This window comes from Ailuropoda melanoleuca, chromosome 13, assembly GCF_002007445.2.
Source record: "Ailuropoda melanoleuca isolate Jingjing chromosome 13, ASM200744v2, whole genome shotgun sequence".
NCBI classification, from domain to species: Eukaryota; Metazoa; Chordata; class Mammalia; order Carnivora; family Ursidae; genus Ailuropoda; species Ailuropoda melanoleuca.
The window spans coordinates 11530131-11553204 of NC_048230.1; the positions used below are offsets into that span (position 1 = coordinate 11530131).

A 23074-nucleotide genomic window follows, 5' to 3' on the forward strand; every position below is an offset into this window, starting at 1 on the left:
AATGTTCGGTAGAATTCCCCTGGGAAGCCATCTGGCCCTGGACTTTTGTTTGTTGTGAGATTTTTGATTGCTGTTTCAGTTTCTTTGCTGGTTATGGCTCTATTCAAATTTTCTATTTCTTCCTGTTTCAGTTTTGGTAGTTTATATGTTTCTAGGAATTTATCCATTTCTTTCAGATTGCCTGATTTGTTGGCATATAATTTTTCATAATATTCTGTTACAATTATTTGTATTTCTGTGGTGTTGGTTGTGATCGCTCCTCTTTCATTCATGATTTTATTGATCTGGGTCCTTTCTCTTTTCTTTTTGATAAGTTTGGCTAGGGGTTTATCAGTTTTATTAATTCTTTGAAAGAACTAGCTCCTCGTTTCATTGATCTGTTGTACTGTTTTTTGTTTGTTTCTATATCATTTATTTCTTTTCCAATCTGTATTATTTCCCTTCTTTTGATGGCTTTAGGCTTTATTTGCTGTTGCTTTTCTAGGTCCTGTAGGTGTAAGGTTAGGTTCTATATTTGAGACTTTTCTTGCTTCTTGAATTAGGCCTGTATTGCTATGTACTTCCCTCTTATGACTGCTTTTGCTGCATCCCAAAGGTTTTGGATTCTCATGTTTTCACTTTCACTTGCTCCCGTGTATTTTTTTTTTTTAATTTCTTCTTTAACTTCCTGGATAACCCGTTCATTCTTTAATAGGATGTTCTTTAACCTCCATGTATTTGTGATCTTTCCACATTTTTACTTGTGGTTGACTTCAAGTTTCATAGTGTTGTGGTCTGAAAATATGCATGGTATGACCTCAGCTTCTTTTGTACTTGTTGAGGCGTGGTTTGTGACCCATTATGTGTTCTATTCTGGAGAATGTTTCATATGCACTCAAAAAGAGTGTGTATTTTGTTGTTTTAGGATGAAATGTTATAAATATATTTATTAAGTCCATACGGCCCAGTGTGCCATTCAAAGCCATTGTTGCCTTGTTGATTTTCTGCTTAGATGATCTCTCTGTCCATTGTTGTAATTTGGGTGTTAAATTCCCCTCCTATTATTGTATTATTATCAAGGAGTTTCTTTATGTTTGTTATTAATTGATTTATGTATTTGGTTGCTCCCAAGTTGGGGGGGCATAAGTATTTACAACTGTTAGGTCTTCTTGTTGGATAGACCCCTTCATTATGGTATAGTGCCCTTCTTCATCTCTCGTTACACTCTTTGGTTTAAAATCTAGTTTGTTTGATATAAATTTGGCTAATCTGGCTTTCTTTTGATGTCCATTAGCGTGGTAAACGGTTCTCCATTCCCTCACTTTGTTTTTCTAAGTAGGCTCCTCACCCAACATGGGGTTCGAAATCACAACCCCGAGATCAGGAGCTGCATGTTTCACCAACTAAGCCAGGCAGGCCCCCACAACTCCCTCCCTACCCCACCTCCGCCTTGCTTTCAATCTGCAGGTGTCTTTAGGTCTAAAATGAGTCTCTTGGAGGCAGCGTATAGGTAAGTCTTATTTTTTTATCCATCCTGATAGCCTGTGTCTTTTGATTGGAGCATTTAGTCCATTTACATTCAGAATAATTATTAATAGGGGCGCCTGGGTGGCACAGCGGTTAAGCGTCTGCCTTCGGCTCAGGGCGTGATCCCGGCGTTATGGGTCCGAGCCCCACATCAGGCTCCTCTGCTATGAGCCTGCTTCTTCCTCTCCCACTCCCCCTGCTTGTGTTCCCTCTCTCGCTGGCTGTCTCTATCTCTGTCAAATAAATAAATAAAATCTTAAAAAAAAATAATAATTATTAATAGATATGAATTTTGGTGCTATTGTATTACCTGTAAAGTCAGTGTTTCTGGAGATTTTCTTTGTTCCTTTCTAGTCTTTGTTGCTTTTGTTCTTTCTTTCCCACTCAAAGAGGCCCCTTTAATATTTCCTGAAGGGCTAATTTAGTAGTCATGAGCTCCTTTAGCTTTTGTTTGTCCAGAAAACTCTTTATCTCTCCCTCTATTCTGAATGACAGCCGTGCCGGATCAAGTATTCTTGGGTGCATATTTTTCCCATTCAGCATGTTGAATATATCATGCCACTCTCTTCTGGCCTGCCAAGTTTCTGTGGAGAGATCTGCTACTAACCTTACGTGTCTGCCCTTGTAGGTTAAGGATTTCTTTTTCCTTGCTGCTTTCAGAATTCTTTCCTTATCTCTTTATTTTGCATATTTTACTGTGCTATGTCTTGGTGTTGGCCTTTTTGTAGATTTTGATGGGAATTCTCTGTGCCTCCTGGATTTGGAAATCTGTTTCCTTCTCCAGATTAGGGAAGTTTTTGGCTAAAATTTGCACAAATAAACCTTCTACCCCTTTTCCGCTCTCTTCTTCTGGGACTTCTATGATATGAATGTTACTATGCTTTAGGGAGTTGCTGAGTTCCCTAAGTCTGCATTCGTGATCCAATATTTTTCTTTCCCTCTTCTTTTCAGTTTATTTTTTTCCATACTTATATCATCTTTATCACTTATTAGTTCCTTTGCTTTTTCTATCCTTGTGGTCATTACATTCAGTCAGTTTTGTATCTTGGTTATAGCATTTTTTAATTTGGGCTGTGTAGTTTTTAGGTCTTTTATCTCTATGGTAAAGGACTCCCTGGTGTCTTCTGTGCTTTTCTCAAGCCTGGCTAGTATCCTTATGATTGCTGTTTTAAATTCTGGTTCAGGCATATTACTTGTATCTGTTTTGATTAAACCCCTGGCTGTGATCTCTTCTTGTTCTTTCTTTTGGAATGAATTCCTCTGTCTTGGCATTTTGTCTAGGTCTTTCTCTTCTTTGTGTTAGGAAGGCGTGTTATGTTTCCTGCTCCTGAGAGTAATAGCTATATTAAGAGGTCCAATACTCTCCTGGGCCTGGTGCTTCAGGAAGTGTTTCTGGTGTGCTCTCCTGTTGTGTTTGGCTGCTCTTCCTCTCATGTCAGTTCTCTGCAGAGTTTCTCCTTGCTTGCAGTTGGGAATGTTTGGACCTTGTCCACTATATGGCGAGTTTTAACTAAGTGTGTCTTGGTCTGCTTGTTAAAAGAGGCTAGATCCTATTTTCCCTAGAGTCGAAGCTTTGCAGTACTCTATTGTCAGTAGACTTGTTGCGTTTGGGGGATTTGTGCTGGTCTTCTGGTGGAGGGGCCTGCTGCTGCTCTGACTCTCAGGCACACTTGTCCTAGTAAAGAAGCACCTGCACAGTGCAGGGGTCAGGGCTTGGTGTAAGTGGTTCAGGCTTCCACTGTGGGCACTGTGCTGCTCACTGAAGTCCATCCCTGCTGAGGGACAGGGGTAAAAATGGCATCAGTTGACTCTCTCGTCCTTGGAGAGGGGAGTTTGTGCCTGCTGCTATTCAGGAATTCCTCACAGAAGTGTGAACAATATCTCTTCTTGTGTCCCCGGCTTCCGTTAGATCCCTGCCTTCATCCTATGTGTGTCCGAGCCATCTGCTCACCTGGTGGTGCAGTGCTTCTGTGTTTTATCTCAGGCCCACTGTCTGGGTTTCAGAACTCCAGATTTTAGGGACCTGGTATGGCACAGACCCACGTTGATCCTCTGGGTGTGGGTCTCGCCCGCTGTGTCTAGTGCTGGTTTGTCCCAGAAGGGAGTTGCATGAACATGCAGAGGCTTGGAGTTTATGGTAAAGTGTAGCCAAAAGCTGGCATCCAGGTTACCTGCCCTCAGCAGCTGCTTCTGCTTCTCCTATGCTAGTTAACGGGGCAGGTCAGTGGCACCCACTGGCTCTTTTGTCCCCACAAGGCAGTGCCACCTTTCCCAGATGCACTCCAAGAAGGGGAACTGCTTCTCCCAGTGTGACCCAGGGAATCCTCAGATCATGCTGTCCGCTCCCGAGCCTCTGCCTTCTCCACAGGAGCACCTCTGTTCCCTTCAGGCTCCACCTGGTGATGGCGCAGACTTCTAAAACTTGAGACTTTGAGCTCCGCTGCTTGTAAAAACTCAAAATCATCAGCCCCTCTTATTTCCCTGTCAGTGGTTTCGGGGAGGTGTTTTTCTTTTGCAATGCCCTGAGCTCTGTTCTCTTTCTCTCTCTCTCTCTTTCTCTTTGTTTCTCTCTCGCCTTTCTCCCTGATCAGGGCTCCCTCCTCTCTGCAGTACTGGTGATTCTTTTCTCCCCCAAATCATGTCTCTGCACCTTCTACTTTCCATGATGTGGCCTTTTTTTCTCCCTCTAGTTGTGCAGTTTGTTCTCTCAGTCCTCAGATCTGTTTCCTGGGTGTTCAGAATGATTTGATATTTATCTAGCTGTGTTCAAGGGATGAGGCAAGCGTAGGGTCCTCCTACTTTCCTTTTCCCTCTTTATTAGTAACTAGGTAACTATTCATCTTTTGTTTTCGATCATCTTTTCCTCTTGAATTCAGACACTTCTTTCTCTTCTGGAAGTATATTTTTGCTTTGTGCATGTTAGAAAGTATTAGAGAACTTTCTTTTTTTTTTTTTTTTTTTTTTTTTTTTTTAAGATTTTATTTTTAAGTACTCTCTACAACCAATGTGGGGCTGGAACCCACAACCCTGAGATCAAGAGTTGTATGCTCCAATGACTGAGCCAGCCGGGTGCCCCATTAGAGAACTTTCTTTCTTTCTTTTTTTTTTTTTTTAAAGATTTTATTTATTTATTTGACAGAGATAGAGACAGCCAGCGAGAGAGGGAAACACAAGCAGGGGGAGTGGGAGAGGAAGAAGCAGGCTCATCAGAGGAGCCTAATGTGGGGCTCGATCCCACAACGCCGGGATCATGCCCTGAGCTGAAGGCAGACGCTTAACTGCTGTGCCACCCAGGCGCCCCTTAGAGAACTTTCTTGATTTAATAACAAAGTAAATGTGGTCGTGGTCTTGGAAATACTAGTGCAGATAGTAATAAAAGCTTGTTGTACAACATATGCAAAATGTTAAAAATAGTTTTTAAGGGCACAGCAGCAAAAAAAATGATTTTAATATTACAAAACTGACATTTAGAAAATTTAAGCAAAATAATCTTTACTTAGGTATGATTTTGTGTGTGTGTGTTTTAACAACAAATAAAAATTGTTGGTGTAATATTCCATAAAGCCTTTGCTTTATTGAAGTAAAATGCATCTGGAAATGTAGATGGATCCTGCTTGAAAATTATTTTATCTATGTGTGCTATTGAACTTACAATGGTTATTTTAAACATAGTATTCCATATCCCAGTTGATTTATTAAACTTTTAAATATATACATTTTCCTCTTTAATACTCACATGTTTTTTGGTCTCTCCTTTTTATATCATATTGATACTGTATGAAATTTTGTCCCAGCTTTTTAATGGATGTACTTTTTATTGTCTCTGGCCCTAGGAGTTTGTGTGTATACTTGTTAGGTTTTAAGGCAATAGTAAAGATTACCAAGATATTTGATCCCCCTTACTTCCTCAGTCTCTTGCAGCATTTCTTGAATTTGTCTATTTGTGTTTTCTTTCTTTCTTTCTTTCTTTCTTTCTTTCTTTCTTTCTTTCTTTCTTTCTTTCTTTCTTTTGAGGGAGATTGAGCATGAGTGGGGGTGGGGAAAGGGGGAGGGGAAAGGAGAGAGAGAATCTCAAGCCAACTCTACACTGAGCTCAGAGCCTGACACAGGGCTTGATCTCATGACCCTGAGATCATGATCTGAGCCAAAACCAAGAGTTGGACGCTTAACCAGAGGCGCCACCCAGATGCCCCTATTTGTGTTCTTTCTTCAAGAATGTTTTTTTTTTTTAGGTCTTTGTGCAGCAAACCTGAGATGTTTACAATTGAAAGGAAATTTGGCTGTGGAAAAGAAAAAAAGTAGGGTTTATTGGCTGCAATTCCAGCATCTCACTGAAGAAGGCTAACAAGGGCTAACTTTTCCCTCACATTGGAGTTTCTCTATCAGCCAGTCTGCCCTTCCTTGGTACCTGGTGCACCTGGGGTGCAATTCCTTGTTTATGGCCTTCTGTTTTTCACGATACCCTAGGGGAGATAGTGGAGGGGATTCTTCAGGTCTTAGCAATGCTAAGCAGCTTGCAGAATTCTTTGTAGAACAGTTATGGGTTCCTGGAGATGGTATTAGGTATTTAGGCTTCTCTTTGCCAGACCTGGAGTTTTTCTGGCAGAACAATTTAGAAGTTTATTACCTGGCTACAGTCTTAAGTTATTTTATATTATTAATGAAACTATTGGCTATTAATTAATTTAAAAGTTGCAGTATTTGAATTGTAAGCTCTTCTCTGGTGATTGCTTTCTATTCCTTCCAACAGGCCTGGGAGCTCTGCTTTTTTTGCTTGGAATGGTAGAGTGATACCAGTTGACTCCTTGCCTCCAGGCTGCAACCCATTTGATTATGGCTTATTGTAGTTGGGGGTTGACTAGGCAACGCCTAACAGGAGATAATTCTAAGGGACCTGGCTTATTGGGATTCTCCAATCCTGAGTTCTCTTAGGTATCTCCATTCCTAATCATTGTACTGACTTTGGCTTGTTGTTAGGTGGAGACTCCTGCTTTTGAAACTCATTTGTGAGTGGTATGAAGTCCCTTTGTGTCATTGTCACTGTTCTCTTTCTGCTTCTAGGCAGTCTGACTTATACCTAAACTTGTTTTTCTTGAGGCTCCATACTGAAAAAGGTTTAAGAAGTAGACAAAGCAGTTTAATATCCTGATGTTTCTGTCAGATTCCTTAAACGTGAGTGTATAATTTGAGTCCCAGAACACGTCATGTTAACCAGCTGGTTTGCCACAGTATAACAATAACTGCCAACCTTCTAGTCTGTGAGGGGAAATTCTTACCACGCCCTGGCCCATCCTGACTTGGTCAATTCTAATATAAAAGTACTAGTATAGTACTATGTTACATATGTCATGCTGTGTATTATATATATTATGCTGTAGTATAGTACTCACTATACTTAGGTATCCGTTTTTATATTCAGCAGGCTTTTTTTTTTCAGTTGCAAGTGATTGGTTTAAGAGAATCAAGAGAAGTTTTTATTGTGATAAAATACACATAACATAGAATTTACCTTTTTAGCCATTTTTAAGTGTATAGTTTAGTAGTGTTAAGTACATTCACATTGTTAGGCAAACAATGTTTAGAACTCTTTTCATCTTGTAAAACTGAAACTCCATACCCATTGTACAATAGTTCCATATTCTCTCCTTCCCACTAGCCCTTGGTATCCACCATTATACTTTCTGGCTCTATGAATTTGATTATTCAAGGTACTTCGTAAATGGTGTCATACAGCATTTGTCTTTATGTGACTGGCTTATTTCACTTAGCATATCAAGGTTCATCAGTGCTGTAGCATGTGTTGGAATTTCCTTTCAAGGCTGTATAATATTCCATTGTATGTATATATCATATTTTATTTATTCATCGATGGTCATGTGGGTTGCTTCCACCTTTTGGCTTTGTGAATAATGCTATTAATATTCATATAAAAATATCTCTTTGACTTTCTGTTTTCAATTCTTTCTGAGTATATATCCGTAAGTGGAATTGTTAGCTCGTATGTTTATTCTATTTTTAATTTTTTTGAGGAACCTCCATACTATTTTCCATGTGGGAATTATTTTTTTTAACCTTCTCACATCATATACCTGGAAAGGATAGTGGCTTGAAACTTCTTGTCATTCACTTCTTGTCACTACTTCTTTCTGCATGTTTGCTTCTCTTCTTTGACTTCTCTAATGAGGTTGGAGCAGTGATTGCTCAAAGCTCTCTGACCATACCTATATGATTATGTTATATGATCAAGGAGGAAAAAGTATTCATTGGGTGTCCAGAAGGATTACCTTCCGGCTACTGGAATAGTTGCAGTGGCCAAGGATGTAGTACTAGAATTGGCTCAGCTCGTTATGTGCCTGTTCCTGTGCTCGATGAGGAGTAGGATCAGTTACTGGGAAAGGGGGCGGCACAGAGTGAGAAGTGTGTGAAGCATACAATTGTAAGGGCTGATGCAAGCCTCTGTTGCTGTAGCATGCTTGGGTCCACATGTCAGCTACGCCCTGGACATTTCATGTAGATGTCTCACAAGTGCTTTAAACTCTTATTCCTTTTCCCATCTAACTATGTCCCCTCAAAAGCTATGTTTCAACCCTACTTGGCTTTCAGGTCATGAATGGCACAGAACTTTTTATGCCTCAGGATCTTTGTACAGGGGGCCTTCTGGTTGAAATCTTCTTTCCTGCCTCAATCCTCATTCACCTATTAGCATCTACTAAAAATGACTTCCCAGTTTTTAGACTGAGTATTGGCAGTACATTGCTGCTATTAATACACAGATGGAATACAGAAGCATCTGGTTTGGGAGAAAGATCTAATTTCACCTTATACCTCGATTTTTTAGGTGAGCAGAAAACCCAGTGGGCCTCTGTCCCCCAATTGCAAAGATTTTTCTAAGGAGGAAGAGTATACTGAGTGGACAAGTTTTCGGAGGATGGGTGAATGAAAGGAGAACATTGTAGTTGACTAAAACCACAGAGAAATGCTACATATCTCTGTAGGAAAGACTTTAAAGTCTATGTTTGGGGGGGGGGGAAATAAGAAAAAAAGAAACCCAGTAAAGAAGATAAAGAACAGTTATGGATAGAATAACCAGTGATGGTAGAATAGGGGATATGAAGAAAAGTCAAGAATAAGGATTACTTAAAGCTGTAACAGTTTTGAAGAATAACCTACAAGTTTTACAAAATTAGGAGTTTCATTCCAGAGTGATAAAGTCTGCTGTACCACCATCTAGAGAATGAAAAAGAATACAAGTGACTAAGCAGAATCTAAAATAGGAGAAAGGAGATTTTGTTCGTATTATGACCTCAGGGTTTTATACGTAGCATTTGAGCCCTTCTAAAAGTAACAACCTGTGGTCAAGATGGTAGCTGTAGTAGAAAGATGACTGGATTGAATGTCAAGAATCCTGAGATTTCTTTTCAGTTTTGAGTACATTATGACTAACTTGTTCTTGTCAATGATAACATGAAATTGGCCCCTGCTCTGCACATAAAACAGGATTGTTGTTTGTCAGATGAGCTGATCTGTATATCACAGCACATTGAAAACTATAAAAGACCGTGTAAATGTTAGGTATAAAGAGAATTATGCCCTTGGAAAATAAGTTTATAATTCTGAATTTTCCTGGTGATAGAATTATGTGCTATTAAGTTTATGCCAGTGAATTCCTGTCAAAAGAAATTCAGTATTAAATATTACTGATTATAAGCTGTGTTGAGCATTTTGATCTTTATATTTGAGCAACAAGAAGTCACTAATATAGAGGTGAAGAGATACATCATTATTTATATTTTTAAAAAAAGCACCCTTTTGTATGGAGTTTGTGGGTAACAGTGTTGCAGGAAGCCATTTTATGGTTTTGGAATCGATGTTATAATGGGCAGGGTAGTGGTGGTGTAAGAAGAGAGCTGTTTAGGAAGACACAGGTGATAGATTGCTGATAGATTTATTGTTAGAGGAAAGGAAGAAGGTGATTCCTGACTTTGCCAGCTGGCTAGATAATCATGCTATTCACCAAAATAGAGAGCCCTGGTGGAAGATAGGTTTGTGGAGGAAATCATGATCTTTGAGTGGATTTTGGTCTTCTACTAGACATCCAAAAACCTATGTTGAGGAAGTCACTAGCAGATACTAAAAGAAGCAGTGGATGGAATGAGACCACTTGGGAGGCTATACTGTGAGAACAGTGTTTAGGAGTTAGTTAGCTTTGAACAACTCCAGTATTTAAAGAGTAGGTGGAAAGGAATGAGTCAGTGCAGGAAATGGTCATGGAATGGTTAGAGTGATAGGAGGAAAACCAGGAGAAGATCATACCTGAAAACCAAAGGAAAATATTTTAAGGAGAAAATGGCGAGTGTTGGTTATAGCTGCTAAATAGACTAACAAGATGGGCTTTAAAAATGTACTTGTATTCAACAACTTGGAGATTATTGGTGACCACAGCAGAAATCACTTGGGAGGAGTGTCGGGGCAGAAACCATTTTGAAATGGATTTGGGGTGAATGAGAGATGAATGACGGTTACAAACAACTTAATCAAAGAGTTCAGCTTCTAGAAGGAGAGGAGAGTAATGAAGTCAAATAAAGGGAGAGGGATATTGTTGTTTCAATTTATGATTTTTTAAAGCCTTATTTATTGTGCAAATATATCATGATAAGTAATACAAAAGGGTAGATCAATGAATGAATTTTTACGAATCCAGCACCTGTGTAAACATCACCTAGGGTAAGAAGTAGAATATTGTTACCTAATTGCTTAGTGGTTTTGAATTTCATATCAATAGAATTATTTGCTCTCTAGTTTTTTTTGTGCCTGGCTTCTTTGGCTCATTATGTCTGTGAGGTTCATCCATGTTATGATGTACGACAGTGGTTCGTTATTTTTCCGTGGTGAGTAGTATTCCATTGTTGCAGTATATTGCTATGCTTGTCTGCTTTCCTTTTGATGGACATTTGGATTGATTTCAGCTTTTGGCTCTTTACAAATAGTGCTGCTATGAGGGTGCCTCACAGGCTCAGTTGGAAGAGCATGCAACTCTCAGTCTTTGGGCTGTGAGTTTGAGCCCCACGTGGGGTGTAGAGATTACCTAAAAAAAAAAAATCTTAAAAACACAAATAATGCTGCTCTGAATATTCTTGTGCTTGTCTCTTGGCCTATTCATGCTCTTTTTTCTAACGAGTGTGTATCTAGAGTAGAGCTACTTGTTCAAAGGGCATTTTATCTTCAACTTGGGCATTTATTGTCAAACTGTTTTCCAAAGTGGTTGTACTGATTTACGTTCCCTAGCAGTAAATAAGCAATACTTTATTTCACATCCTGCCAACACTTGGTTTTGTGATTGTGGTTTTAATCAACACTTCCTTAATTACAAATGAGATTGAGCCACTTTTCATATTTATTGATGATGGATTTATTTGAATGTCTTCTTTTTGAAGTGTATTTTCATGTCTCTAGCCTATTTTTCTGGTGATTTATCTGTTTCATATTGATTTTTAACTGTTATATGTACAAGATGAGTCCTTGTGGGGTTTTAGTTGTTGTAAGTCTCTTCTCTGGTGCTGTGGTTTGCCTTTTCACTTTTCTGGTAAGGGTGGCTCATGATTAACAGAAGTTCTTCATTTTAATGTAATAGATAATGTGGTAGAATTTACCGATCTTTTATGCAAAGAATTTTTCGTGTCCTATTAAGAAGCCTTTCCCTGTACCATGATGATGAAAATGCGCTTCTACGTAATCCACTCGTGTTTTCCTAATTTTACCTTTATTATTTACATCTAAAATTCCCTGGCACTGATTTATTTGAAATTTTTTAAAAGGTAGGAGACACTTCTGCATGTTTAAATGCTCACTGAAACTAGTAGTATGGAAGGTATGGAAGATAAAGGAAAGAAATGATTAGAAAAAAGCTCCTGAGAAGGTGGAGGAGGATGGGATCCAAAGCGTAGATGGAGAAATTTAGACAGAAGGACAGACAACTGTTTGTAATGGGATGGAATGAGAATAGAGTGGTACTAATGCACTCAGGTCTTTGGCAACAGGAAATTTCTAGTTTCCCTGTGCAGTCTGAGACAGATTATCTGCTGAGTAAGGAGGGGTTGGGTAGAGTCAGAGCTTGGAGAAGGCTTAAAAAGTCATTGGAGAAATTAGAGGTGAAGTTCCAGAAAATAGAGTAAATTTGTTATGCTGTTCTGAGGGTCCAGTTGAGGTTTGTAGAGATAAATAATTTTATAGTGGTACCAATTCTGTCTAATCGTGTGGTATTCCTATAGCAGTACTTGATCGCCTTATGAAGATAGCAGGTAGTTGGGTTCATCTAGGATTGAGATTTTGCGAGATGGGTGCCATGCAGAGATCCCATAAGAAGAGATCAGAGACTGTAGATTATTGGCAGAAGTTACTGAAATGATTGATCAAAGACCATAAGATGGAAGGAGAGTCAATATAAGGTGGTCTGAAGAACGGGGAGAAGGCAGGGGTATTGGTGGACCAGAGAGTGTAATGAAGTAAAAAATGGATCATAATGGAAATGGTTGAGCAAACTTGCTGGAGGGTAAGGTCATGATTTGAGAACAGAATGCTTGAATTCGTGTTTTGTGAGGTGCAATTGTTTTTTTCAGGAAGGATGTCTTTCATAATACTGATTATATAACAGATGCTTAATATTCACTGATGCGAATTGGAAGTCGATGAGACAAGTACCTATAATTCTCTTGTAGTGGACCACATGCCCGGTGTTCAGGTGTATCAGAATTCAGTTCCTAAACATGAAGGAACGTAACTTGTCTTCCACTGTTAAATTTACAAATATTAGAAATTCTGGTATGTTATACTTCATATTTATATTTTATTTTGGTAAAAAAATTTTTTTCATGTATCATTTACAGATGGTTTTGTTCCTGGTGTTAATATTCCCAAGTTTTCTAGTGAAAGTTTTTTAAATAGTCTTACTGGTGCAGATAATTATAGGTACTGTTAAAAAAAAAAACTACTAGTTTTATAATTTCACCTTCGTGTTCACTTTCTTATAGATGATGTCTTCCAAATACTTACTTTTACTGAAAAACAATTTAAACAATTGTTAGACTAATAACATTGAAGAAGTGTGGTTGTTTTCTTTTTAATTTGCTTCTTTGTGGCTTAATTCTAACGCAGATACATCGAGAAATCTGGAATTTCATGAAATACATAGCACTGGGAATGAGCCGCCTCTGCTGATTATGATCGGCTACAGTGATGGAATGCAGGTCTGGAGCATTCCGGTAAGTCTGGAGAAGGTTGAATCCGGATCTAAGGTACAGTACTGGCCAGCATGCTAGCTGATGTGAAATCTGGCCATACTTTCTGTAAGGTCTCATCCATTTATTTCACAAGCAGCTGCTGAGAGGCTGCTGTTTGTTTAGCACCATGCAAGGCACAAAGAACAAGGGGCAAGTGAGGGAGCAGAGGGGCTGTAAATGATTTGTGATGTCAGGCCAGGAATTGTGGGAATCAACTTACACGCAAGATCTCATTTTTTCGTCGTAGTAACTCTGTTGAGTAGGTATTATTATTATTTCCCTCCCATTTTCCAGGAGAGTAAACAAGCTTACAGAAGGCTTTTTAAAACTTTTCTTTTTAAAAATCAGCAGTCATTAAAAATCTGTGTTTTGAATCAGTTAAAACAGTCATATGGTACAAAATTCTCGAGGTTATGAAGGGTTAAAAAAACTCCCTCCCACCCCGGTCCACCATTTCCCCTTGAGGCAACCCAGATTTCTAGTTTCCTGTGTATCCTTACATCTGTGTTTTATGCAAATAAAACATAAATGAATTTGTTTGTGCCACTCTGCCCTCCCTAGCAGATGGGAGCATATTGTACAACTTAGTCTGTACTTTGCTGTGTTTTACTCATAATGTCAGTATTCAGAGAGCTCCTTCATTGCATTTTAAAAGCTGCATATAATTGCATTATTTGGATTTTCCTTAATTTATGTAATTTGTTCCCTATATTGAAAAAACTTGAATATCTCTTTTTTTCTGCTGTTAGACATAATGATGTAATACATGAATTTGAACAAAGGTTATTTTATGTCTGTGTATCTAGATAAGATAAATTTCAATTTTGGTAAGTGTTTAAAATTGCCTAATATTGGTCCCAGTTTGCCTCTTAAATCCTACATGTTCCTCTTTGGGATGACCAGAAATAAAATGTCCTAAAAGAGAAAGAGGCTTGGTAGAATCACAGCTGAGTGACTTACAGAACAGATTGCATACTTTGGCTTGTACTTACATTCTGGCCTGGCCGAAATATCAGATCTCTTCGGTAGATGGTTGGGGGAAGGGGAACTTCTGTGGTGTGGGTTTTTTTTTTTTTTGCAGTTGGAGGCTCAGGGCTATTTGTATCTTTAATAAATTCACTCACCAAATTGAAGCTCCTTGTGTATGTGTGTGTTTCAGCTAGGATTCCCCTCCCCCTTTTTGGTTCTGTCAGGTAATATCATTACTTCTTAAAAGATTTATAGGAGAACATAGTATATTATGTCAAATTTAAAGGAATTCAGGATGTTCTTGAGTACAGAATTTGGCTTCAGGGGCATAAAGATTATTAAGTAATGATTACATTGGACTTCATAATTCTTTAATATTTTAAGTAAAAATTTACTTATTTTTTGATAAGTCACTGATGATGAACTTTGGTCTTTCATCTAATCACATAATTATGATATAATTAGTTATTTAGGGTTAGAGGTTTTATATTTCTTATTTTTAAAGATTGGCTTTATTTTGCAGAGATAGAAGAATCCTGTTGTATGTCATGAAATGAGTGTCCTCTTTCTTTTGCCTTTTGGGATGGGTAGTTGACATTTTTCATGGTCCTGCAATGCCGTTTGTAATTTAAGTATCATACCGAAGGCACGGACAGGACTTAAAATTAGGCAGTGTTTTTTTTTTTTTTCCCTACCGAGAGAAATATTTCTAGGTTGTGATCAGAGGGAAAGATTTTGTAAGTGTAACTTTTTCTTATTAATAGATATAATATTTTGATCCATTACACTCTTTGTTGACAGACTTGAAGGCAGAGGGGAAGCTAGAGCTTTAGCAAGAAGGTTGAGCCTGTGTGATTAGGGGCGTTGACCGGACTGAGCACATTCCTTTGGTGGTACTCAGGCTACCCACTTGTTTGGGTTATAATTAGAGGTATCACTTTTAATAGTTTTAAAGTTAACTTGTGTTTAGCTCTGAGTGACTTAAAGGTCTTCTGAGTAATTTAAATTACTTCAGTAAAGTAATTCTTACTCCCAGATTGCATTTTGAGGGACTGGAATAATCTTGTCTTCATGCAATATTCATTAGCTGGTTGTTTACTATTGTAGTATTATAGCCCTGTGAGGACTGTTTCAAGAATTAGGAGGCAGTTTGGGAAAATAAGCTCCTTCTGTTGCATTGACTGTGCTCTTACTGTGTTCGAAGCATTTTATAGACACAGAATCTCATCTGTCATACACGGTGAGGTAGAAGTTACCCTGTTTACAGGTGGTAGCGTCATACCACTTGCAAGAGGTGGTATTGGAAGTCAAACCCACTTCTATCTGACTTCAAATTCAAAGCCTATGATCTCAGAGCTGTACGTCATTACTCCCTAAATGTGACAGCAAAAATTATACTAGTACTTTGGCAGTTCAATTTTAGTTTTCGTTATGCAGGTTATGATGTGCCTTCAACTCTTCATCTTTTATAGAGTACTGTGACTGTTACCCATTACTAACTAAACTCTTCCAAAAATTGTTTATCACTGGTCAGTTATTCAGTAATCATTGAAGTGTTACTATGTGCTAGACAGTGGGGAGCTTATGTTGGTCAACTTAGAAATAATCCTGGGTCTTAGGGATCTTTTCAGGCCATAAATCATATTTGCTTTTGAGTACGTGTGAGCGGGCAGAAAGTCAATCCCTGTCCAAGCCATAGCTCATTTTTTGCTTCAAGTTTGTGAACGGGGTTCCCTCCTCTTGATTTTATATAACCTGTGGGTCTCAGATTAAGAAAGTAAACAGATCCTGGTTACACATTTAAAAAATTGTCTATTTACAAATTGCATGAATTTGGAAAAGGCCTAGATGGTGTCTCGACATACAGTTAGTTTGTGGAGTTCGCTCACAAGCAGAACTGCCCAGATGTAGTTGCTCTACTGTGCAGTTCCCACCACTTTGTATAGGGGGTGGCTGGAGGAAAACACCAGCCTTCCCAGCTTTCCCAAGCTGTCAGGCCCCTTCTCTCAACACATCTGATGTCATGTAAGAAAGCATGATTATTTGTTGATGTTCTGGATAAACAGGCCCTTTTCCCACTCATGCCTAACCATCTCATTGCCTCTTTTTGGTAATATAAATATAGGTTCTCTTGCTTAAAATTCTTAACTTAAAGAAAAATATCAAGATTGTACGTGGATTAAAAATCAAATAGTTTTGTGTGATTCATATGAAAAAATAAGCAGTTCTGTACTCTTCCTTTTACAATTCCTTGAGTTCTGTTAGCTGTTATCTCAGTATTTATTTCCATCATTTTAATATGTCCTATTTATAGTCTTGATTTTTCTCTTCTCCCAGTCTTATACTAGAGTGACTTGGTGCCACAAACTATGAGGACTTAAAAGGTGTTCATTATTGGGGCTCTTCGGTGGCCAGTTGGTTAGGCATCCGACTCTTGATCTCAGGTCTTGATCTCAGGGTTGTGAGTTCAAGCCCTGTGTTGGGCTCCATGCCCACTTAAAAAAAGAGAAAAAAAGGTATTCATTTATTCAGCACAGATCTGGGATAAAATATGTATTTTGAGCAAAACAGACATGGTGTTTGCTCTAATGGAGCTAGTAGGAAAGGTGAATTTAAATAAAAATGATATACAATTTAAATTGTAATATGATGAAAAGAATAAGAGATCATAATAATAAGGAAGTGGCGTAGAAGTTAAGATTTAGCCAGGGTAAGCTTAGAACGGCAAACAGTAAAGTCAGAGTGGCTTTGAGGTAGAAATACTCTTTCCTCTATGGTTGGACACTGATTTAGATTTCTTAAGTTTTTTTTCCTTCTTAAAGAATATTGAGATAAATATCTTTATGATCATGTAATTTGGAGGGATCAATAAAAGCAGATACACCAAAGCTCTTGATAGATTTGCCAGATTGCATTCTTGTAAAGCCATGCCACTAACATTTACCCGATTTATTTATTAATTCATTCACTCAGTGAAGATTTATTGATTGTCTTTTACAAGCCAGACCCTGTTCAAGGTGCTGGGAAAACAACAATGAGCAAAACAAAATCATTCTTCTGTGACTTTCCATTCTAGGGAGGTGGGGAAGATGATAGTAAACAAACATGTAGCATGTTAGCTGGTGATGAGTGTTAGGGTGGGGTGGTTGATGTTGCGGTGGGTTCCTGTATTATGCAGGGTGGTCTGGGAAAGCCTCTCTTGAAGATCTTTTGTGCAGAAGTGTGGAGGAGTGATCCTTCTGGGTATTCGAGGGAGGAGCATTCAAAGCCAGTACTCTGTGCGAGGATTATGTTTCCTCTGTATTCAAGAACAGCAAGGAGGCAGTTCAGCTGGAGGAGGGCGGGCAAGGTGAAGCATGCTGGGGGATGATGCCTGAGAGGTGGTGGTGGGCTAGAGCTTGGTTAGCCACGGACCTCAAAAATTGTAAATACAGAGCAAAGTTGCAACAGTTTTGCAGTGAAAACAGGAAATCCACCACCTAGATCGAACCATTAACATTTTACAGCGCTTCCTTCATTTCATATCCATCTCATTCAACACATTTTAAAGTCAATTGCAAACACCAGTAGACTTTCCCCCAACCACTTTGGTGTGCATATCATTAGCTAGAATTCAATATTTGATTAATTTTTGTTAAAATATACAAACAATTAGATACACAAATCTTAATATGTCAATTTCCTAAGCTTTGACAAGTGCATACACCTAGGTAATCCAAATCTCTGTCAACACGTAGAACATGCTTATCACTGAAGAAATTTCCCTCATGCCTATTCCCAATTAAATTTTCCTCTGTCCCATGCAGAGGCAGCCGTTGTTCTCATGTCTTCCCCCCACTACAGATTAGTTTTGCCTGTTTTAGAACTTCCTGTCCTATTATACTATACACATTTTTGTGTGTGTAAGGCTTCCTTCACTCAGCATGTTTGTGAGACTCACCTATGTTGTTCGATCCTTTTTATTGCTGAATAATACTCCAGTGTGTGAACATACCCTAGTTTATTCCTTCTCTTAATGATGGATAGCTGGGCTAGTCACTGCTTTTGCCTTTTCTGACTAAAGCTGCTGTGAACATCTTCTGTAAGTCTTTTTGTAAAGTGGTGTGTTCATTTCTTTTAGGTAAGAACCTACAGGTGGAGTTGCAGCTTCGTAGGGTAGGAATGTGGTCAGGTTTATAACAAACATCCAAACCTTTTTCGCAAGTAGCTGTACCATCTCACATTTCCCCTAGCTTTGTATGCGTTGTTCCATAACCTCATCAACATTCGGTGTTGCCCATCTTTTTAATTTTAGCCATTCTGTTGGTTGGTACCTTGTGATGACTAATAATGTTGGAACACTTTTTCATGTATTGTTGGCCATTTGAATATCTTTTAGGAATTATCGGCACACTTTTTTTCCCCCCCACTAAAAACATTGAGTTGGAGAAGCCATTTGAGGACTTTGCACAGATGAGACAGTGATGTGTCTTACAAAAATAGTAAAGGTATGATAAAGAGCAAATATGAGTGGAAGGATAGTGAGTTTGGTTTTAAGTTTGTGGACCATGGACTGGTGGTGCTGGTTGCAGTGGTGAAATGTTTGTTATTGTATGCAACAAAGTAAGTACAGAAAATGAGAGTAAGCTTTTAGACATTGATAGCTATTTGCCAGTTGCACATCATCCACATATGTGTTTGTTGCTTACGGAAGTATCTGTTTGTGCCAGAATGGAAATTAAAAAGTAAATAATTGGGCATTCATAACGAGGCTTGACAAACACTATCAACATGACATTCAGGTGGAGGAGGAGTTGTTTATGGCAATGGGTATGTTTTAGACGTTGTGTAGTCATGTGTTATTTCATTTAACACAGATGACAATCATTTCTATGATAATTAACATTCATTTTAGTGGTTATATGCTCTCTGGACATAGAATGAGATAAAGAAGTTTCAGGGAGGAAATTTGAATTGCAGGATGAAGGCTTGGATTTATTAATCTTTCAGCCAGTATGAACTCATTAAAAATCTTTGAGTAACAAGAGAAACATTCCAAAATCCATATTTAATACACATTTATCTTGCAATGACAGTGGGACAGAGAATAAGGAGAAAAGAAAAGGTTATCAGGTCAGTTGGGAGTCAGTTTCAACATTGTCCAAATGTGGGATGTTGTGAGCCTGAACTAAGTTTGTTGTGGTATGTGATAAGACATTAAGAGGAGAGGGGCGCCTGGGTGGCACAGTGGTTAAGCGTCAGCCTTCGGCTCAGGGCGTGATCCCGGCGTTGTGGGATCGAGCCCCACGTCAGGCTCTTCTGCTATGAGCCTGCTTCTTCCCTCTCCCACTCCCCCTGCTTGTGTTCCCTCTCTCGCTTGCTGTCTCTATCTCTGTCGAATAAATAAATAAAAAAATCTTTAAAAAAAAAAAAAAAGACATTAAGAGGAGAGAAGAAAGAGTCAAAGATGTTCCCAGAGTTTTGACCTGGGGCTGGTGCTACCTGGGCATGTATGATGGCATAGTTTTAGAAGAAACGTAATTTTATTATTAGACTTAGACTTGCATTATGTTAGAAATTATGTAAGGCAAAAATTGCATTGCATAGTATAAGTAATAAAGAATGCTCATGTAAAATTTTCAGCAGATAAGAAACCCAGGATATACCTTTGTAAAAGTCCTGGGAGTTTTCCCTACTTTTTTGCTTATGTGTTTAAATGGCAACTTAGTTTTATCATCCTCTTTTGAAATTCTTAATATCTTAAAATCTTTAAAATGTGTTCTTTACAACACCTAGAAGATGACTGCATGAAACAGTGTATTTATTTATTTATTTAGTTTCAAGAGTTTTTTTTTTATGTTTCAAGTTTTTATTTAAATCCTAGTTAGTTAACATACAATATTAGTTTCAAGAGTAGAATTTAGTGATTCATCACTTACACATAACACCCAGTGCTTATCACAAGTGCCCTCCTTCATTCCAATCACCCATTTAGTTCATCCCCCCCACGCACCTTCCCCTCCAGCTCCAGGAAAGCACTTAACGTTAACTCATGTATATTTTAGGTTCCGTGAGTTAACATTTGGAGTGCTTTCTTGGAGCTTTGGATGTACTTCAAAGGTAATGACACTAGGTGTCGCTAACACATTGCGTTACGAAAAGTGCAGCTGTTCCTTGAAAGGAAGTATTTGACCTAAAGCTTTTAGTGTGTGTAGCTTTACACTACAGCTTTAGAGAAACGTGCAAGGGTATAGTTGAGGTAAATACAAATTAGTCTATTATTTATTAGAAGTTGGGTGCCAGTAGACCTTGCCATCAAGACTGCTAGCCAGGAAACAATTTTTATGAATTTCATTTGGGAGCAATATAAAGTCCGTGTTTTGGGGTAACTGGCAAGCAGAGAAAGTTTGAATATGGACCTGAATCAAAAAATTATGTTCGTTGAGAACGGGGCCTTATTTTGTTTGGTCCAGTCTCTTATTACCGGGAAGAGAAATAAAGGAAGGCTGTTTAGTCATCTACAGTGGAACAGCTTCGGGAGTCATGATGTGAATAAAAGCAAAAATGAAGAATAATGTTGAAATAACTTCTAGAATCCACCTGTACTAATGGAGAAAAATACTTTTGCTTAGAGTGTGTTTCTTAATGTGTCACTTTAGAGAAATCTTGCATCTGAAGTTTAATCTTTCCTTATGTTTTAATAGTGGCTTTATGTGACTTGTTGATTGAATATACACAATCTGGGTTTGAAATTTATTATTGTAAGTCGGAATCTTTCTTGTTTTAAATATTTTTGCTGTTTTTCTACTCTAAAGCAGAAGATATTCCTTGGACACAAGTAGACTTATGAGTTTGTGGAAGGCAGTTTTTTCTCTTGTTATAAATTTTATTGAATTTATTAAATGCCGTAAAGTGCACAGATCTTAAGTGTACAGATTGAACTTATATATATATATATATATAACCTTCTATACATCACTGATATAGAACGTTTCTAGCAACTCTGAGGAGTCCCTTTTCCCTGTTAATATTGTCCTCCTTGTAACTCCAAGTAACCAGTATTCTGACTTCTGTCACCAGAGATTAGTTTTTCTGTTCTTGAACTTAATAAAAAAAATATGATCGTAGATAATACAGTCTGTATTCTTTTATGTCTGGCTTCTTTCTCCTAGCAGTATAGCTCTGAGATTCTTTCGTGTTCTTGTGCGTAGCAGTAATTTGTTCGTATTTTTTTCTGTGTAGTATTTTATCACAAATACAACACATTTTAAAAAGTCCATTATATAGCCAATAGTCATTTTTGTTGTTTCCAGTTTTTAAGTATTATAAATAAAGACGCTCTGAACGTTCTTGTATATGTTTCTTGGATATATTGCACCCATTTCTCTGGATACATAGACCTAGAGTAGATTTGCTGTGTCATATTGTAGATGTTTGTTTAACTTTAGTACATATAGCCAGTTTTCCAAAGTAGTTGTACCAGTATGTATGCCCACTAGCAATGTATGAAAGTTGCATTTGTTCTCTATTTCTCTCTCTCTTTTTTTTTTAAGATTTTATTTATTTATTCGATAGAGATAGAGACAGCCAGTGAGAGAGGGAACACAGCAGGGGGAGTGGGAGAGGAAGAAGCAGGCTCCCAGCGGAGGGGCCTGATGTGGGACTCGATCCCGGAACGCCGGGATCGCGCCCTGAGCCGAAGGCCGACGCTTAACGGCTGCGCCACCCAGGCGCCCCAGTTCTCTATTTCTCATTGGCTCTTGGTATTTTCCGCTTTTAAAATTTTAACCATTCTGATAGGTATGTACCAATATCTCATTGTGGAGTTTTAAAGATGCTTTTCATTTTGCAGTAATTTTAAACTTCTAGAAAATTTTACAAGGTACTCCTTGATTTACCCAGATTTACCAGTTATGGACATTTTGCCCCATTTGCTGTATTATTCTCTCAATTTTTTTATTTGTGCAGATTTTTTCCTGAACCATTTATCAGTAGGAGAAATCATGTACCCCCTTTTCCATAAATAATTCATTATATATTTCCTAAGAATAAGCACATTATCTTATACCACCATAGCACTGTCAAAACCAGGACATTTATATTTGATAAAATACTATTATGTGGGGTGCCTGGGTGGCACAGCGGTTAAGCGTCTGCTTTCGGCTCAGGGCGTGATCCCGGCGTTATGGAATCGAGCCCCACATCAGGCTCCTCCGCTATGAGCCTGCTTCTTCCTCTCCCACTCTCCCTGCTTGTGTTCCCTCTCTCGCTGGCTGTCTCTATCTCTGTCGAATAAATAAATAAAATCTTTAAAAAAAAATACTGTTATGTGATCTACAATCCATTTTCTGATTTCATCATTTGTCTTAATAGTCTCCTTTGTAGGTATTCTTACATTTTCACTTTCTTAATGTTGTCTTTTGATGACAGAAATCTGGGTCAAATTTTAAGTGGTTTACTCTGTTAATATTTTTTGTATTTTGTTTACTCTAAGCCCGTGAAGATATTCTCCTATATTTTCCTTTTTTCTTTTTGAAGATTATTTATTTATTTGAGAGAGAGAGAGAGAGAATCTGCGTGAGCTGGGGGAGGGGCAGAGGGAAAGGGAGACAAAGAATCTTAAGTAGACTCCACCCTGAGCACAGAGCCCAACATGGGGCTCGATCCCATGACCCTGAGATCATGACCTGAGCCAAAACCAAGAGTCCAGCGCTTAACCAACTGAGCCACCCAGGTGCCCCCTCCTATATTTTCTTTTAGAGGTTGTTTTAGCTTTGGTTTTATGATCCATTTGAAATTTTTTGTGTATAGTATGAGACAGAGGTCAAGGCTCCCTGTACTTAAAATTAAAAAAAAAAAAACAACAACCTGATTGGTTCAGCACCATTTCCTGAAAAGACATTCTTTCCCCTCTTAAGTGCAGTAATACCACATGTGTGTGGGTAATTTTTGCCCTTGCTGTTGTTTATTTTTACCTATTTTTGAGTTGATTTGTAAGATCTTTTTATTTTGAAATAATTATAGACTCATGTGAAGTTGGAGGATATTATTTAGAATCCTGTGTACCCTTCACCCAGCTTCATCCAAAGATGACATCTTATATAAACTATAGTATAGTGTCAAAACTAGGAAATAGACAATTACATTGATTTTTAAAAAATATTGTGGTTCGTCTTTTCCGGTTTTCTGTAGATATAATTGACCTACTACATAGATTTTTTAACACCATAAATTATGATAGTTTTGTCTATTTTGAACTATATCTAAGTGGACTTACAGGATATGAACCCAATCATATTTTCATCTGCAGACATGATGAGTAATCTTGAAACTGAGTCCCAATT

The 23074-nt window shown here is 38.2% G+C and overlaps 1 protein-coding gene across 1 annotated transcript in view; it reads left to right on the plus strand.

The window, feature by feature from the left end:
- Positions 1–23074, plus strand: part of BCAS3 (BCAS3 microtubule associated cell migration factor) — a 621209-nt gene that overhangs the window by 14136 nt on the left and 583999 nt on the right. Inside the window, exon 5 of the mRNA XM_034640661.1 lies at positions 12658–12764. Coding sequence (XP_034496552.1) covers positions 12658–12764 — 107 coding nt within the window. The remainder of the gene's footprint in view (positions 1–12657; positions 12765–23074) is intronic.